At 34.1% G+C, this 19,824-nt stretch overlaps 2 protein-coding genes and 1 long non-coding RNA gene across 18 annotated transcripts in view; 1 reads left to right on the top strand and 2 right to left on the bottom strand.

Annotated features, from left to right (window-relative positions):
* Positions 1-4,470: 4,470 nt before the first annotated feature.
* The window catches only part of LOC117336382 (calcium uniporter protein, mitochondrial-like), an 83,721-nt gene continuing 68,367 nt past the window's right edge, over positions 4,471-19,824 (bottom strand). The window contains exon 7 of the mRNA XM_033896890.1: positions 4,471-10,868. Coding sequence (XP_033752781.1) covers positions 10,686-10,868 — 183 coding nt within the window. The 3' untranslated portion in view covers positions 4,471-10,685. The remainder of the gene's footprint in view (positions 10,869-19,824) is intronic.
* On the top strand, positions 11,554-17,060 carry LOC117336405. 15 transcript variants are annotated; one of them, XR_004534605.1, is made up of 8 exons: positions 11,554-11,829; positions 12,494-12,910; positions 13,215-13,285; positions 13,831-14,073; positions 14,793-15,115; positions 15,424-15,734; positions 16,003-16,282; positions 16,570-17,060. It is a non-coding gene; the product is annotated as an uncharacterized LOC117336405 (long non-coding RNA). The 15 variants fall into 15 exon arrangements; XR_004534618.1 differs by having other exon boundaries at positions 11,555-11,829; positions 15,457-15,734; positions 16,003-16,074; XR_004534603.1 differs by having other exon boundaries at positions 11,555-11,829; positions 15,419-15,734.
* LOC117336393 lies at positions 12,100-14,223 on the bottom strand. Of its 2 annotated transcripts, XM_033896897.1 has the most exons (4): positions 13,805-14,223; positions 13,388-13,462; positions 13,195-13,257; positions 12,100-12,972 (listed from the first exon to the last, which is right to left on the bottom strand). In XM_033896897.1, the coding sequence occupies exons 1-4, from the start codon at positions 14,087-14,089 to the stop codon at positions 12,490-12,492; spliced, it is 906 nt and encodes a 301-aa protein (XP_033752788.1). In that variant the 5' UTR covers positions 14,090-14,223; the 3' UTR covers positions 12,100-12,489. The 2 variants fall into 2 exon arrangements, with proteins under 2 accessions (XP_033752788.1, XP_033752797.1); XM_033896906.1 differs by having other exon boundaries at positions 13,388-13,833.

The raw sequence follows: 19,824 nt of genomic DNA, 5'->3' as shown, positions 1-19,824 counted from the left end.
TGCATTTTATGTAACCTATATAATTTTGTAAATATATATGGTGCGACACTTTAATAAATTGATTGATTGATTGATTGATTTATAAAGGTTCTCCAATATTTACGGTAGTTGACGAGATGGAACCACATATAATTATATATACAATAGCAAATCAGTCACACGCATATTTAATATGAAACCCATACCAGTGGGGAGATCTAAATATAGAGGTTATTACATTGCGTGTGTCTTACTATACAATAATTATAAGAGACAAGAAAAGTAAAAAAAAAAAAAGAAAGAAAAAAAATCTTCACTTTTACCAAATAGTGTTTTTATAATAGATTTTGATTAATTATGTACTGAGAAGTTCTGATTTCCTAATAGGGAGATGATATATAACAGGCGCGGATCCAGGATTTTCGAAAGGGGGGGGAGGGGGGGGGGGGGGCGCCGAAACCCCCCGGCGGAAAATGAATATTGCAAATCGTTTTCTAGAGAGTAAGTTGCACGAATTCATCGATTCATTCAAAGTTATATCTGACGTGACTTTCATGTGCGAGAATAATATCGAAAGTTTGCAACTTGCTCGTGTAGAGGTCCAGTAATTTAGTAATAATGCGAGCGATTCCCCCCCCCCCCCCCCCCCCCCCTGACGAATTAGGTAGATCGTACAGATGACAAAATATACAGGTCCTTGCAGAACATTCCATTGAGTCACGTCTGACTTTTGCGTAAGTTCCGGGTCCCTTTACCAATGTTATTCATTCGTAAAAGTCACATTTGTTTAAACAAGAGAGGAGCACCAAGCACAATCAGGGATTTTAGCATTGTTTTCATTTCTCTACACGGTAGTTTTTTTTTGTTTTTTTTTACGATCGTTGTCCTTTTGAAACGCATACATAGTTTATGGTACAGAATTCTGAGTCTGTGTGTCCTATGTGTCACATACCTATTACCTTCTTTAGTTATGTATCATACCTATTACCTTTTATGTTATTGTTTAAATATTTTCTTTGTTTTCCATTGATTTGTAATATCTAGTCGCTATAACGGACTTTAACTTCAACCGTCGATAGAATGGGACAAATAAAAAAAGATACGAACCAAGGAATATTTAAATGGAAACGAAATATTATTATTGATTTAAGATAATGTATATAACTAATTATAAAATCCAAGAGAAATATGGTGTCATACAAAAAGGCCTAAAAAAACCGATGGTATTTTCTAGCTTTATACGTATACATTGTATATACCAAGTGACCTCCAGCACTTCCTGGGAAATAAGGCGATAACGATCGGATACCTGTCAAAATCACAGATAGTCGCCTGACGGCATTCTTGTTAATTTCAACCCGCCGTAATGCAACTAAGAACCAATTAAGGATGATATAACAAAAACTGAGAAAGATTATTCCAGTGTTTTCTGAGAAAAAGCACCAACAAACTTATTCCAAATTCACCAACTTCAGAGTGTCTTAACGAATTCCTTGTTATTTTGGACAGTCTCAAAACGGAACTATATATCATATATATACGTATGATGTTATATGTGGACCGTTGGCAGGAATTCGTATTGCCCACTAGCTAATACTCGGTGAAAACAATGAGAAACACAGTTAAAGGGGCATAACTCAAACATAACTCTATAAAGCAATTTTATTATAGTACCTACTTTGTACATCCAAAATTGCATTTATTTTCTGTTTTATCGATAATTTACAACAAAATGTTTATTTGAATACAAATCAACATGATATGGTTGCCTATGTAAATCCTTACAAATCTGACAAAATTTTACAGCTATGTGTGAAGACTAATGATATATATATGGCAGGTAAAGTAGGTAAGATTGCCTAACCGACCATCGGACAGCCCCCACAGTGGAGCCAGAGATGGTATACATATACATTACTTCCAAAAATATGTTCCAAAGTTTCGGATTCCCCTATTACAGAATGTACAAAGTCTATTAGTAGATAATTTCATTGTCTGTGATTAACAAATCATTTGCTGGATGAATACCTATGATTAATCTTATATTGAAAAGTTCGTAATTTTGTTTCAACTCAAATCATCATCCATTTCTATAATAGATTTTCATTGACTGTTTTAGAGGCTTTTTTTATAAACTGCTGAACAAATTTCAGGTATATAAACTTCAGCCGGTTTTACTCAACAAAATCGATACATCATCTTCGTTTCTAGAGCCGGGGTAATTCAACTTCATTACGACCCATGGAGTTTCAGTATGTTTGTTTCCAGTATTTGTCAATTTTGTTTATTATATAATCATATTGAATGAAATCTGAAGAAGGTATAGTGTCTAAATCATTAAATTCTCTTATTGTACCATTTGGGAAAAGATCCCCCAACTGTATACCGATTTCCACTGATTACAGAACTTCATCTTTTTCATTGGCACAAAATTTACCAATCTTTTACCTAAATATTCTGACAAAGTATACGGTTCACTTTGGATTTCTGAAAGTGATAAGTTTAAAAATTGACAGAAAAAAAAGCTGCAAGTTTTCAATTTTAAACGGTAAAATTTCTTTTAAAGAGGCTTGCCCGCAGAGAGATCAGAAAAATTGGCTAATAGAAAAAGATTCTTTACACATGACAGATTGTTGGAATTGTTGAGTTTTTCATTTTATTTTCCTTATAAAACGCTGAAAAGTGATATTAAAACCTCATTTTTAAATATTATTTATTTAATCGCAACCCGCAATAAGTCTAATTTGATTGACACATCAAAGAAACAAGCACGTGTACAGTGCCGCACAGTGATAACTTCAAAGGCAGCGGCGATTTACAAAGAAGATTTGCCGTTATATTCCATACATTTCCCTCTCAGGTTGAGTTTTAAAACGTCTTTTAAATACATATTCTGTAATTGTTTTCAAGAAATAAAGTCGGAAAACCTCTAATTTTGTCACATAGAAACGTGTACTGAAGTTTATTTAGTGATCGGAGATGTGCCGTTTACCGGTCCGTCTGCGGGTAAGCCTCTTTAACATTGTTATCAAGGTTCTAGAATCCTCAAATACATGTACTCTTCTTATCCATTTCACTTTCAGATATTTAATAAATGAGAAAGCATGGGTCATGTCCACCATCTTCCTACTAACTGGCAATTATCTTTTCAGTTTTAAAATTCCATATGAAACCAAATAAGATACAGTTTATCTTATTTAGATAAGTTGTTGAAGGTTTTAGAAGTGTAGAAAACAAATGCACAAATTTGGGTAATATAAGAGTTTTTATGATTGTGATACGTCCAATCGAAGTAAGATCTTGGCAAGTCCAGTACCGTAGTACATGTAGTTTGTAAATATGCTGTAGTTCATTTTCAAAATTGCTATGTTCCATATTGTCTAGATTTAAGGAAAACATTATAACAGTTTGAAATAAGCATTTGACCAATTGATACTCAAATCAGGACATATTCTTTCATTTGAAAACATCTTATTTCCTATCCAGTACAGACCGGATTTTTGTAAAATTTATCTTTATTCCAGATACCATGGCAAAATCTACCAATAATTTGACTGCAGTGTATAGAGATTGACTACTGTCACCCAGAAGGAGATTGTCATCGTCAGCATATTGACAAAGAAGGAACAGACTACCTGTTATAAATATGCCTTTAAAATTGTTGTTGGATTTCAGAGATAAGACTAAATGTTCCACTCCAATTACAAACATGTATGGTGATAATGGTTCGCCTTGCCGACGGGCTGCTGTGGCCGAGTTGTTAAGGTGTCCCGACACTTTATCACTATATATAGCCCTCCACCTCTGGGTTGCGAGTTCAAAATCCACGTATGCTAGGGCAGTTGCCTGGTACTGACCGCCCTTCACCTCTGGGTTGCGAGTTCAAAATCCACGTATGCTAGGGCAGTTGCCTGGTACTGACCGTAGGCCGATGGTTTATCTCTGGGTACTCCAGCTTTCCTCCACCTCCGAAACCCTGGTTGTTAATAGGATGTTAAACAAAATAAGCTAAAACAAAGCTCCATCAAACTTGGTTGATATTTACTCTAGGTGTCATGTTCATAAGGTCCAATGATGATATTATACAAAGGGCAATAACTTTGTTGATATTTACTCTATTTATCGTGTTCACAATGTTCAATAATAACATTATTACCAAGGGCAATAACTCTGAAAGTTACTGTCAAATAATTCCCATTTTTGAACTTGACCGAGATCTTGAAGATATCAGACTGCATACAAAGATTCATCAAACTTGGTTGATATTTACTCAAGTGATCGTGTTCACAAGGCAATTGTTGACGGACAGACAGACGTCCTGACGCCACAGTATGGCATAAGCTCACCTTGGTCCTTTGGACCAGGTGAGCTAAAAATCTTTAAAACAATTTTATGAAATGTTATCATTCACAATCTTAACGATATTGTTTCAGTAAAATTCAACAGGGATCAATCTGAGTTGATATATTTAACAAAGAAACAAGACAAATGTCAATTTGAGAGAATAAACTTTTTAATGTATGTGTAGTAGAGAGTAACTGGATGTACATACCTAGAAAACTGGTTCACACATTGTATTTACTCACTTACAAAAGGATGAAAAAACCTTCGATAAAATGACATGTCAAAATTTCATTCATCAAGAAACAGCTTGTTCAAAATAAAAAAGAAACAGGAAAAGAAAGGAAAATCTTTAAAAATAACATTCAACAACTTGTCAACATTGAGAAACCAAATGTTAAAATTAAATTGAAATTATTTTTTTAGCAGAAATATTTTTAGTTTTTTCTTTTACAATCAAATACATGTACATACATACACATCCTATATAAGATAAAGCTAAAGTTCACATTCACACTACTATTAGTATTCAACTGGAAAAAATGACTTCTAGTAATATTTTTCATGAAGTTCACATATACATGTATACATCTGTATGTCGTTGAATTAGCCATTAATTATCATTTATATTTAAATAATGCAATAAATAATCACCGAAGCCATCTATGATATATAATGTCACAAAAAAGATCATTATAGATTGATGAATTAGATGGTGAAAACTTGCACAATCCTATATATTTTGTTGATAATTTTTGTTTTTAATTATCCAGTATCTTTTTAAGTAGGTACACAGCTGTTTCTGATACGGTCTTACGGAGATTATAGTGTATACAGATATTTACACGAATTGTTGATATGTTTCGGAAAAAAGCCCACCTTCTTCAGCTTCCCTGACAATTCAAGATTGTGTTCGTTTAACTCTGTAACATATATGAAAATATCTGTATTGATAATAAAGCACTGTACATTTTGTAAGTCAAATTGTTGTTCCTGACAGAAAATTCACTAAATTTAATGGTAAAAATATTTTGAGTTATCATCCATTATTAGAATGGTAAATTATTGATTCTTTTATTCTTTTTATTTTTCGTATCATTTCAGTCTATCAGTATCTTCGAACCATGCCTCCATAAAATATTATATAATACAGATCAGAACATGGAATAATGTATTGTTCATTATACATATATACATGTATATATTTTTTTTACTAAGGGGAGATAACCGTAAGTCAGAACAGTCAGATTTTTCCTTATTCTACACCTGTATTAGTCTCCTAGACTGGAAGGTTTTTCTTCATCATGTATTTATTTTTCGAAGATATCATATTTCTTAGTAAGCAGAAAATGTGTGAGAAATCCTGTTTCCAATCATATTAATGTGCATTAGAACCCCACAAGTCTAAAGACTTTTGATCTCTGAGAAACATTTGTTGACAAATGGTAACAGGTGTTCAATTTCCAACAAACATCAAGGTGATCAAGATTCTACTGTATTCAGTAATTCTAAGAATGCAAGAACAGTGTACACCGGTATATATGTTTACCCTTAGCACTAAGAAGATATTACGAAACATTGAATGAAAAGTTTGGAAAACAAATCCTTGTGTGATGCTAATATTAGCTTAACCATACACAGGGTACCATACACAGGGTACCATACACAGGGTCACTTACTGTTTGAGGACTCAGGTTGAAACCAATAAAACGAGACTGAAAGAAGAAAATGTGTATCACAGCTCGGCATCACAATAGGAAAAGAAAACTTGTACAATTGTTAGAAAAACTGTGGTGATATATAATAATAAAACCCTACGTGGGATTCTTCTACAGCACACTCACATCCAATCCTGTGTGGTAACCATGGACACACAAAAGTTACCATAGAAACCGTCAATATTCATCTTGCTTAACCAATAACACTAGTCACTCTGGGCCATAAACTGATATAACATTGTAACCACAAAAACAGGTCAACTAGAAACTAGTTACCACACGGAACTATGTGGTTTTAACATGTAACAATTCTGTAGGTAACTATAAATTATATGCTTTTCATAGCATTGGCACCTTTTGATTAAAGCAGGTTCTGTATTTGGACAGTTGTTGTCACCATATAAATCTCTCATTCAGTTTCTAGTGGAAATCCTCATGAGAACAGTGGCACTTGTTATCAGGAACAAATACTGTTACCATAGTAACCATTGATACAAACAAGGTTTCTATAAGTGGGGCTCAACATGAGAACAGTGGTACTCGCCTTAAAAAAATTACTGTCACCATAGCAACCACATACGAACAAGGTTTCTAAAGGTACTCAGCACGAGAACAGTGGTACTTGTCTTAAAATAATTACTTTCGCCATAGCAACCGCTGACAGAAGGTTTCGAGCCGTGTTCATCATGTCACGGTCACCATAGAGACTGCTACGGTTCCTTGTTTCTTGTTTCATTACTGTTAAGTTCTCATCTCCGAAACATTTGTGGTTACCACAGAAATTATTTTTTTTATAGTTGATCATATGTTATGACACCTAAAGTCTTTCTCAAAAAGCACACTTCTTCACGAAAACCAACAACCCTAGCTCTAAACTACCAAAACAACAGCTTGGAAGCCTTGGGTTGATGAGAAGGTTGACACACACACAGGCCAGTAAATGCTTGTAGAGGAAACAAAACACAACCCCACAAAGTGCTCACTACGTTACAGTGCTAGGCATACATCACTAAAGTCAGCTAGTCACAAACTCTACAGGACTCTTCTCTACAATTTCTGTTAAATAAATGCCCTGATTATATAAACATACTATAAATTGTATACAATGATTAAAGCTACCAAAATGTCCTACAATACAAACTTTCTATGGGAGGCATTTTACCCATGTCAAAGACCAGGATACATGGACAATTAGAATAATGGTATTATTTTTAATTGATTAAAAAGAAAGAGGAGTGAAGTTGGTAACCATGGAAATATTTCACAAGCACAGAGACAATAAGATATTAAGCAGTCTACACATACAAGCCAAAGGACAAAGGTTCTTCTGAAGCAGATGATCAAACTAGTTTTTAGTACAAATCTCTGAATCTCAGAAAAAGAGTCATGGAATAAACTCTAGTTATAATGAAATCTTTCAGATGTAACAGTAGAATTTAGGTACATAAGGTTTCAAAAACTCTGAAAAAAATTTTCTGCGTAAATCCCAAGTCCAAACAGACCTGAACTACTGGCACCACTCATCGTTAATTAGATAATTACCGCAACTGAAAATTTTAAATAGTATTGCAGTCAATCCCTGAGTGTAGTTTATATTGAAAAAAAAAATCACCTCTTTTTAACCGACTGAAAACTAAACCCTCAGCAGTCGTCATAAAAACAGATTTACAAAGAAATTCTCAACACTCCTGTTTTTTTTTTTTTTGGTTGAGAGTAAATTTTGAGGGATGACTATAACACTACAGGATGATTGGGAAAATCACTGGATGTACAAAATTAACTGGCAGCAAACTTGATTATTCCTAAGGAAACTCAATCCAACAGTACCCATGTTAAACACTTGGTCACAGAAATCAGTGTTCAACTTATACAACATCTGGTCCATACTTGGTTCGGATTTTATGAAAAATGTTCCTCAGGTTGGTAATTATGGATGTGAGTAGACTTCAGTATATCACGACCAGTGTTGGATGTTTCGGTGGCTGCACACTGTCTGTCTACCGAAGTCACACTCAATGTATCAAATACTGGATGCAATATATGAAGTCCAGTCACACTGTTTTGTTTCTTTTTGTGATGAAGAACTGAATTGTGTCAATATCAAATCAAGAGTTTTTCTCTACTTTACATAATGTTAAGCTGTCAGCATCATGTTCAATGTTTCATTATCATCGTAACATTATCTATGACTTCAAATATGATACCAAAAATTATAATTCATTTGGTTATAAGGAGCTTGTTTAAACTTCTACCCTGTAATACATCCTACCAGACATGGTAATTTCATCATGATAGTTTATGCAACTGATATTGAAATCTGCATTAATCGTGAACTGCTGTACTTTATGATGAGACATGGAGGATAATGATATATCATGTTTCATTACAAACAACTTTATTTATATCTGTATAAAGCAGAGACATCAGCCTTTTTAGGTGACATTAGGAGTTTATATACTGATTACAATGACCTCATAAAAGACAAGTTATTCTAGCAAACTGACAGTATATTATAATCATAAATGACTTGTACATGCAGAGATTTGTGAATTAAACAAATCTAAGGTAGTGCTGACCTTGACCCTTTGACCCCAGGTCTGACAGACTTGACAGAGGCAAGTCTAACTCAAAAGGAATTTGATTAGTAAGTACCCACCACCTTATATAAAACATCAAATTCAATATTAATGATATAAATAATTTATGTTAATATATGCACAGATCAGTACAGCAGAAACAATAGTTCCAACTCCTCATTAATTTGGCAGTTAAATTGGGGAGCAAACACTGAAATATCTGCTTTCAAATTAAAAAAAAAATATTGGGATTGTCGGAACTAGGAAATGATATGAAAAACTCTACATGTACTTACTTCTGTAGATAGGTAGGTAAAAGTAAACAGCTTGCAATCTTAGCACACAACATATCTTCAATTATATTGTTGCTGATTTTTTTTTTTTTTTTTTCTTCTTTTTTTTTGTGGACTGGACAATATCTAAATGCCTTAACTTTAATGTAACAAAATTTAAAGAATAACAGTGCAAAAAGATAAACCAGATCACATTTCACTGCTCACTCCTCAGAAACAGATCTCAGTTGGCTCACCCCCACCAATCAATTAATAATATTTATTATATAAATGGAACCTGGGCCCCTAGTTTCATCAACATTCCTTAACATCAGGAAATACATTTACTTAAAATTTGCCATAGGAAAGATATATTGAAATAAAGGGAAAAACCTCTGCTAAAGAACTTTCCTTTACATTCTGTTATGCTTTCCTATGGGAAAATTTAAATTAGCGATTTTCTTTCAGTTAAGGAATATTGATGAAACTGTGGCCAGATCCAATAAGAAAAAAATTGTCAAAGGCAAACAAATTTTACAACAGATAACACTATCACAGGTACAGATGCTGTCAGTTAGCGGTGGTAAGATGAACAGAATCTGAGGTATTTCATGTTTTTGATTTTTTTTTCTCCAAGTTAAAAAAAAAAAAATAATTGTTTGCCACAAAATATGAAATAGCCAGTGCATACATATTTCATAACCTTCTTTTATACATTTAATCAGCTACTTCATTGAAAAATAATAATTTCAGGTAGAATTTTTAACAGACCCTATTGTGACAATATTTTCAATCTGTTTATAATACTTAAAATATGTGAGGACTTGAGTTTCATTTTTTTTTTTTTTTTTTTAAATCCACAAGATACACAGCCTTCCATACAAGTGGAATGCTGGATGTTTTTTTACCAGATCTAAGATAAATCAAACTTCACAAGCTTTTAGTCAGACAGTTTAATTTTCAAATTTTACCTTACTGTAACCGAGTAAGATATACCATGCATAGATGGTGTGAATTTATCCACTTTTAAACTCTAAAGATCTCCAAAGGAGACATCATGATAAGTACGGATAATCAAAATTTAGTAATTATGAACAGCATTTTAAATTTGAACTGAATATTTGAAAATATAGTTACTCAACATTTTTAAAGAGTTATCTTTTTTTTTTTTTTTGTGGTTCAGATGTCTTCAACGTGTTTCGACCGCCAGGAGGCAGCCATTAGGACAACAGATTTCCTTGATTCAATGTAGTATATTTTTATGGTTACAGGTATTTGGTAAATGTTGAATTTGAACTGATTGACGAAGCTGATGAAGCTGATGAAGACCAAAATAATAGATTTCAGAAAAGAGGATGCAGCAAATCTTCTACATGTCAACACATTCATAACCACTGCTACACATCTTCAGCCCCATTACCCTTACTTGTCTGAAATTAATCAAGACTTGTAAATATCAAATAATTTATAAAAGTCTCATCAAGATATCAGTGTGTATATACTGTTAAATATACCTATATCAATTAAAACTTTCAGAAGCTTCAGAGGCTGTTTAAAATTTTCCTATTATCAGGGCAGTAATAAAGCATACAAACTATTTAGATGTACAATTGGTCAGAAGTACAAATTATATTAAACATTTTTTGTTCATATAACAAACAAATAAACAAGGAGACAAACAAGGAAAATAAGAAGTGATGGCTACTAAACTCGTACATCAACATTACTCATCATATAAAAGGAAATGATATGCTTTGTCTATGATTTAATCAACGTAGTGGTCGTGGTGGTGAGGCAGTCTACAGCTCTTTTATAGGAAGTCGTTTCTGAAGAGGATCTCTCAGGCGTCTAATGTCATGCTGTACCTCAGCAATGGCGTCTTTTATCTCATTGTATTTTTGTACATCTAATTTTTGCTTCTTTGCATTTCTGTAAAATCCCAAGAGGTATTGTCTATCCTTGATGTCAGGGAAGTTGTAATCCTGGAAAGATCAAATTTTTTATTGTTTGTTATTTATATGCAAAAGCAAAAACAAAACAAATTTTCTAGATCTGTTTTTTCTATTAGAGTTATTCCCCTTTAAAAAAATAAAAACCAAAATTCATGAAGAACTGGGTTTTGATGATAGAGTGAATAAAACAAGAGCAATGTCCCAATTTCAATGCATTAATGATTCAGAACTGTCCAATAAAAAGTATACTGATACATAGCCAGCCATAAAATGGTAAACACGTTGAATGTCTGGTGTGAATACTTCTCTATCCCAGCCTCAATCTCAGCGAAAAATCATATCCTGACCTAAATCTCAGCGAAAGATCAAGCTTGAAATTATCAATACATGTACATTACAACTTATGTCTTTAGTGATGATGAAGTAGGCGTATATTGACAATGATAACTTACCTCTTTAGTGATGATGAAGTATACGTACATGGCGATGACAACTGACCTCTTTAGTGATGACGAAGTAGGCATACATGGCGATGACAACTTACCTCTTTAGTGATGACGAAGTATACGTACATGGTGATGACAACTTACCTCTTTAGTGATGATAAAGTATACGTACATGGTGATGACAACTTACCTCTTTAGTGATGATGAAGTATACGTACATGGTGATGACAACTTACCTCTTTAGTGATGATAAAGTATAAGGTCAGGGTACCCAAATTGTGACAATTTTCACATGTTTTCGTTGAATGCATTCTGAAAGTTTAACTTTCAGTTTTTCTTTTAACCTTTCTAACAAGGAGGCATCGTAAGTTCAATATTATAATCGATTTTACAATTGATCGCTCACGTGCTCTTATTCGAACACGCTGTGACGTCATCACCTCATGGTTCCGGATTGCAGCAGGTGCGAGGACCCAAATTGTGACACTTTCGGTCGTGGTAAAATAAGGCGTCTTATCCACACAAAATGCGGAAATTGGAAGCGGGTATGTAAAATGTAGAAAGCACTTTTCATTTCCTGCTAAAATCAACGATATTTAAACAAAATAACAAACATTTAAAGCGATTATAAATGATGTAGAGCGACTTCTCGAAAATCAATATGGCGGATATCAATGCAAATCGTTATATTGAAATTGTGACGATATAATTATATATAACTCTTGATTATTCTGATTTCATTTTAAACAAAAAGTGCTTATCTACACATTATAAATGTTTATACAAATAACAAACTGCATATGAATCATGTACTGTTTTTTTTTCAATTTTTGTGGAATCGGAGAAATACTCAAATACATGAAATAAATACTGACACTTCATAACATTTTGATAAAGTATACATAGCTTCAGAACAAACAAAAATGCATCGCGGAGATGTTTTTTTACATGAATGGATTGGTGATGGTTATGAAATATGGAAAATTATGATGATTATTGTAAATTAATAAATGAATTACAATTATAAGGAATTATTTTTTAGATCTGTCAATTCATTGAATAAGTCATGAATTTAAAGACATTTAATGAAGTGAAATTCATTTGTTAATTAGTAAGTAATAAGAAATTGATTCAGGTAAATTATACAAAAAATAGAATGTCAATGACATGGTTCTTTTGATACTCATTGATAATTTTTTTTTAAACTAGATTAGATTTTGATCAGGACAATGTCCACAGCGCCAGGCTTCCTTTGCCAGATCCCACTCTCTGTAAACATAGGAAGGCAGACAGGACTTGTGATATGACTTCCCACACTTGCAGTTAATCCAGAACAAATCAATGCCATCACGAATTTCGATCGCAGTGCATGACAGCATGCAGACTTGGCAAAGTACTTCATGGGTGGTACATGACATATCTTCTGAATGTAGAATGCCATCATTTTGGCACAGATGACAATGCCATGTACCGCCAGTGAGTAGACTCAAGTCAACATCTGCATGCTGGTCATGAGTCAGACACTCTCGGTGATACCACCTGCTACACCTTGCATTATCACAGCCAACCCAGAAAATCCCACTCTCTTCATCACTGGTATGACCTTGGATATTGCATATAGGACAGGTGAATTCTGGGTCAGCAAGTTCTTCACTTATGTTGTTGCTTGTCAGTTCTACTGTTTTTGGCTAAAACACATTAAAGCATTTCTATGATATTTCAAGTGTTAGTAGAGCCAAGTGATACTAATAATTTCCTAAGAAATATATAAGATTAATGTTCATCATAACAGTACATTAAATATGTATGACTTTAAAAAAAAGAACAATTGATCTTTTGCATGATATTGTTACTATCATATCTTTGATATCGTTGCATTAATACTAATAATATTTTGTTTATACATGTACCTTTCTGACTCTTTTTTTAGGGACATGCAACTTTGGTAATTCTGTTTCAACATGATGCTTGCCCTGAAAGTCAAGGAAAGGTTAGAAGTTAGTAAGTATAACGGTTATAGCATAAACTTAAATTTTTACAATTTGCAAAATGCTATTTCTATGCATACATGAATATTTCAATCTTTATACATTCAATTAATACCTTTTTAACTCTTTTCTTGGGTGCCTGATCCACATCTTTCCCAGTATTTGTCATTGTAGATTCATTACTTTCTCTCTGGATAAATAATAGAATTTGGTTAGCGAAAAAAGATCCCACAGGTATTTTTTAAACCGTGGGTAAAGGAAATCTTCATTTGCGTATACTAGAGTCAGTACAAACCAGCAACTACTTAGGGGTCAGACACATGAGGATTTTTAGTTTCATTAGTTTGATAAATGAGTAACAAATATTGCATGGGACAGAGGACAATATGCATTTTTAGTTTCATTAGTTTGATAAATAAGTAACAAATATTGCATGGGACAGTGGACAATATGGGAGTTTATTGACCGATCTCACCCAAAATAAATATGGATATGGATCAATATTTTGTTATGTTTATTGTTTAGAATTTACCCGTGGTTTTTGTTTATTCGGTTTAGGTTTCCTCTTCTCCTCTTTCTCCTTCAGCTGCTCATAGATTTGTTCTCCTGGGATTAAAGACAGATCAATTAAGAAAGAACACAGAAATGGAAAGAACAAGGAAATATAAGAAGATAAAGAACAAGGAAATATAACAAGGAAATATAAGAAGATAAAGAACAAGGAAATATAAGAAGATAAAGAACAAGGAAATATAAGAGGACATACAATAAGTTTCTTGACTGAGACTAGTGTTATTGGAGGTACCAATCGGCCCATGAATTTCAATAAAACAAATCTGGTTAATGGTTTATGAATTCAAAAGCTGATAAAAAATAATTATGGAATTTATTAAAATATTCAGTGGTTGAATTTGAGAATTATTTGATAATATGAATATTTCCCTCCTGAAACAATGTTTTATGGATACTATTTTGGTCTACTTAATTATCATTAAGAGTTTCTAGTAAGTAATATATTGTTTTTCACTAAGAAAGTTTTGTAACTTGTTTATGGTATGTTATTAGCTCACCTGCCCTTTGGGCAGGCGAGCTTATGATGTGCGTGCAGCGTCCTTCGGCTGTCCGTCCTTCTGTCTGTCTGGTGTCAACTTTACCATTTAAACATCTTCTCAACAACCAAGAGGCCCAGAGACTTGATATTTGGCATGTGGCAGGCTGTGATGAAGTTTGTTTAGATGAATGACCTTGACCTACATTCAAGGTCAAATGGATCAAATAGGCTGAAAACTTTTAACGACTTCTGAATAACCAAAAATTATGTTCAAATGAACTTTACCATGATATAACTAGGAAAATATATTTTCAAGGACTCCTCAAATTACTGATAGGTCTGTTGATAAAAAGTATAATTGGATTGAAGTTGAGCTATTCAGGTCTATTGGGCCCTTGTTATTTATGTTGTATTTCACCTGTTATAACTCTTGCTTCAGTGATAATTCTTGTTGCTCTATTTTGTTTAGGTGGACCAATGATCGGGACCAGCACAGCTGCCAATTCCTGTGGTATGATGCCTTGGGTCACCAGAGGATGGCCCATGACAAACTGACCACAAGAATGGCAGAGAGGGTCTTGCCGTAATGAAATGTTGTCTCCCCCTGGTCCCATGTTGTTGATGGGATCGAACTCTGGATCTTTGGGCGCTAGCTGTGACTTATCGATGGCATCTTTATCGAACGGGAAAATGCCACATTTCCTGAATCCAGCCTTGATATTGTGAGGACTGAAGACCTTGTCCACAGCAGCTTGAAGTACCTGAGCTAGTCTTGATGAATTAAAAAAGAAGGTGATTGATTGATTATGATATTCAAAATTATGACAAGTATTATAAGCTAAGTTAAATATGTTGCTCTCCCTCTTTGCTTTTGAGAAAAATTTGCATGAAAACCTAGGAGCTACCTTTATGTGGCCTTAACTAATTACATGATATATACATAATATCTGTCTAAATTTCGTTCAAAATTCAATTGGATTAGAATAAAAACAAGGATTATATTTTTAATGTGCAATTATAGTATAGTTCCAGATTCATCTTATCATTATTGATCCATACCTATGTTTGCCAATTATAAGTTCTTTGTTTACATAGCTTAGACTGACTGCTAAATCAGACACAGCTTTTTTTAGTGGCCTGAAAAGCGCAACATCTAGCGGTTGAAGGAGATGGGTCGTATGGGGTGGCAAGCAGAAGAACTCTATCTGGTTGGCTCTAGCCATATCAATAAGTGGAATCGAAAGGTGACTCTCGTGGTTGTCAAGCACCAGTAAAATAGGTCTGGACCTAGGCACATGCTTCAGAAAAATTTCCTGGAACCATTTTCGGAACAAGTCCGAGTCCATGTAGCCATTTTCTGACGTGCCGAAAAGCCAACTTTGTGGAATTCCTTCAGGAAAGAAAACAAAAGGTTTGTTTCAGCAACGCTCACCCTATAAGGGACCTTTAGACATGTCTATAATCTTTATATTTAGGGGAGCATTCCTGCATTCAGGCAACTTTTAGGTCATCAAAATGTACAAAGTGTTGATGGTTATATTTAAAGCTTTAGATTAATACATCAGTTTTATTCTCAAGGTAATTTAAACCAAAGTTTTTCAAGAACTTAGTGCCGAAATGTCTTATTTAATTGATGTCTTTATTTAAATTATCATTTTATTTTATTCATATTTTAACAGCAACGATGAAATCTGAGACACATACCATCTCTATACATTCCACTTGGGAAGGACTTTTCATAAATTACCATGGTGGGTAAGACACGTCCATCTGCAGAGACACATACATTTGCTGTCGTGTGGTTTGAGGTGACAACTACTCGAGATTGTGCCTGTCTCCTGTCAGCTACACAGACCTTGTCTAGGGACATACCCTTCCCAAAGCCTGTCTCGTCCACATTGAATATGCACTCTGGCTTATTTCCGAGACCTTGAAATGGATTGATTGACAAAAATTAATGTAATATGTGTTGTATTTTCAAATGAAACAGGTTTCATTGCATTACAAATGCTCAAATTTGTTCCTTACTTAATTTATTTTTTGACTCCTTATTTTAATGAATGAATGACATTGTTGAAGATATTTAAAATTGAATTTATAATTGTTATGAACACAAAAAAATATCAATTTTCATAAGTGTCAACTTTGTATTTTATTAACAGTCACCATTCTGGTTTGTTTTCTATCTAGTAAATTATTGGGAGTTTTGTAAAATATAAACATACCCAATTTCTCTATTGTTTCAGATAACAGCTTAAAGTGCTGTGCCATGACTGTCTCATTTGACATTCTTGTCCTTCCACCATCGACAAGTTGGGGACTCTTCATCGATAGTCTTGGATGCCGTGATAGAAAAGACCTAAACCATTTATTGGACGGACCGTTTCCTGATCCTGACAGTTGTCTGCCGCTTTTGGATACAATACCTCTGACAAATGATTTTATTACTTTCCGTGTTAAAGGCATAGCTCTGGCCTGACAGTATACTATATATGCCACTAATTGCTCCTCCTCTACTTTGCTTAACACCCGGACTGGATGGCCTTTCAATAATCCTTTTTGATGACGGGATATGGTCATGCGATTTATTTTATGTAGCTTCTCAAGACTTCTAATTGACTTCCCAGGCTTTGCATCTTTAATAGCTTGTTTCAGTTGATCCGGTGTGTATTTCTTATATTTTCCTGTTGAACAACATGTGTTTGCTAATAATTATTCAAATAAAATTTTAACTGTATTATTGTTGTAATTTTGTTTCTATTTCAGTAGGGGGGTTTGACGGCTTAAAGAATGTTGTCATTTTGTTTATACTTGATGATCGAAAACAGTTTATAAGCTATTGCCTCTTGTTTGTTTCCATTAAAGATATGATATTTCCTTGAATACATCTTTATTTATGTCACTAAAATCAATATCAATTTCCCAAATTTCTTTGTAACTTTATCGTAACAGAATACCAGTTTAACTTGAAACAAAATAACTGGACATTCTTTAATTAAATATGACAAAATAACTGGACATTCTTTAATTAAATATGATATTGGATAAAAAAAATCAATCCTAAGTGTGTTATGGTTTTGCTTCCTGTGACATTCCTATAACAAGGAGTTGATTTTTTTTATTAAGAATGTAGGGTGGGTTTTTATCATAGGACTTCAAAACATCTTGTTCTTGTAGGCAAGTCCTTTTTAACAGTATTCAAAGATCCATTGCTGTGAAATTATTGCTGATATAATTGATACCAAGACAATGTTAAAAGAATGGTTAAGAAGGCGACTTATTTACGAACTATAGAGCAGTTTCAATAATGGGTAAAATAATGTTTGAATTTATACATATAGTTTCCATGACTAATGCATCGATCGTTTACATTTTGTCGCATTGGAGTCGTCTCCCTTGGATGGCCCTTGACCATGGCCAGGTCAAAGTCCGCTACAGATTGGTTGATATATATTGGAAGCTTACACGTATGCACCAAATTGGGATAAAGTTGATATATATATATATGACGCTTACACTGATATTATTATTTAATGTCATTAAAATTTGATATTCATTATACATACCAGAAAAACGTATTAAAAATTGAATCAGAATTGTGGGTTTCTCCAGGGACGTACAATAAGATATGTCTATATATGTCCCTGGTTTCTCTAAAAGAATACACAATTTAATATTAAAATATGTATAATTATAAATCAGAAGATTCGGAGTATTGTTTTGGTAATGGTCTGCAGCGACGTTTTTATTTAAAATTTTATTTCTTTTGATACAGAACGGACTTGTTTCCGGAATTAGTTAGGAGGGCACCTGCTTTTGTAAACGAATGCACCCATTTCTGTCATGCGCATTAGATCACTATGCAGTCAACTTATGAAAGATGGCGGAAGAATGTTTGGTTGGTCTAGCTGCGGTAATAAGACTCGTAACAGCTGTTGTTAGTCTTCTCTCAATTTAAACCTGAGTGAAATTTGATTTTATGGATTCGATTTTCTTTCCTTATCAATTTTCAATGGTATCGGTAATGTTTTTTATGTTGAAAACGTACTGTCGCAGGGACGGTTATGTATAGGAAGCCAAAACGTCACCTTACTTACCCATTTTGAAAGCAGCTAACCAGGATACCAGGTGAGTCAGCAGCTGGATGCCATTGGAAAAATAACGTCAACAACACCGTAAATGACGTCACAGACGTTTATTTTTGCGGAATTCTTTCTCGCGACAATTAGAACCATTTTATTGAAAAGTGTCACATTCTGGGTACTGTCACAATTTGGGTACCCTGACCTTACGTACATGGTGATGAAAACTTACCTCTTTAGTGATGACGAAGTAGGCGTACATGACGATGACAACTTACCTCTTTAGTGATGATGAAGTATACGTACATGGTGATGACAACTTACCTCTTTAGTGATGACGAAGTAGGCGTACATGACGATGACAACTTACCTCTTTAGTGATGATGAAGTATACGTACATGGTGATGACAACTGACCTCTTTAGTGATGACGAAGTAGGCATACATGGCGATGACAACTTACCTCTTTAGTGATGATGAAGTATACGTACATGGTGATGACAACTTACCTCTTTAGTGATGATGAAGTATACGTACATGGTGATGACAACTTACCTCTTTAGTGATGACGAAGTATACGTACATGGTGATGACAACTTACCTCTTTAGTGATGACGAAGTAGGCATACATGGCGATGACAACTTACCTCTTTAGTGATGATGAAGTATACGTACATGGTGATGACAACTTACCTCTTTAGTGATGATGAAGTATACGTACATGGTGATGACAACTTACCTCTTTAGTGATGACGAAGTAGGCGTACATGACGATGACAACTGACCTCTTTAGTGATGACGAAGTATACGTACATGGTGATGACAACTGACCTCTTTAGTGATGACGAAGTAGGCATACATGGCGATGACAACTTACCTCTTTAGTGATGATGAAGTATACGTACATGGTGATGACAACTTACCTCTTTAGTGATGATGAAGTATACGTACATGGTGATGACAACTTACCTCTTTAGTGATGACGAAGTAGGCGTACATGACGATGACAACTTACCTCTTTAGTGATGACGAAGTAGGCATACATGGTGATGACAACTTACCTCTTTAGTGATGACGGAGTAGGCGTACATGACGATGACAACTTACCTCTTTAGTGATGATAAAGTATACGTACATGGTGATGACAACTTACCTCTTTAGTGATGACGAAGTAGGCATACATGGCGATGACAACTTACCTCTTTAGTGATGACGAAGTAGGCGTACATGACGATGACAACTTACCTCTTTAGTGATGACGAAGTAGGCATACATGGCGAGGGCAAATTACCTCTTTAGTGATGATGAAGTATACGTACATGGTGATGACAACTTACCTCTTTAGTGATGACGAAGTAGGCATACATGGCGAGGGCAAATTACCTCTTTAGTGATGATGAAGTATACGTACATGGTGATG

The sequence above is a fragment of the Pecten maximus genome, chromosome 1 (genome assembly GCF_902652985.1).
Source record: "Pecten maximus chromosome 1, xPecMax1.1, whole genome shotgun sequence".
In the NCBI taxonomy this organism is placed as follows: Eukaryota; Metazoa; Mollusca; class Bivalvia; order Pectinida; family Pectinidae; genus Pecten; species Pecten maximus.
The sequence above is the reverse complement of the archived record's forward strand: the minus strand, read 5'-3'. Positions and strand labels throughout refer to the sequence as shown.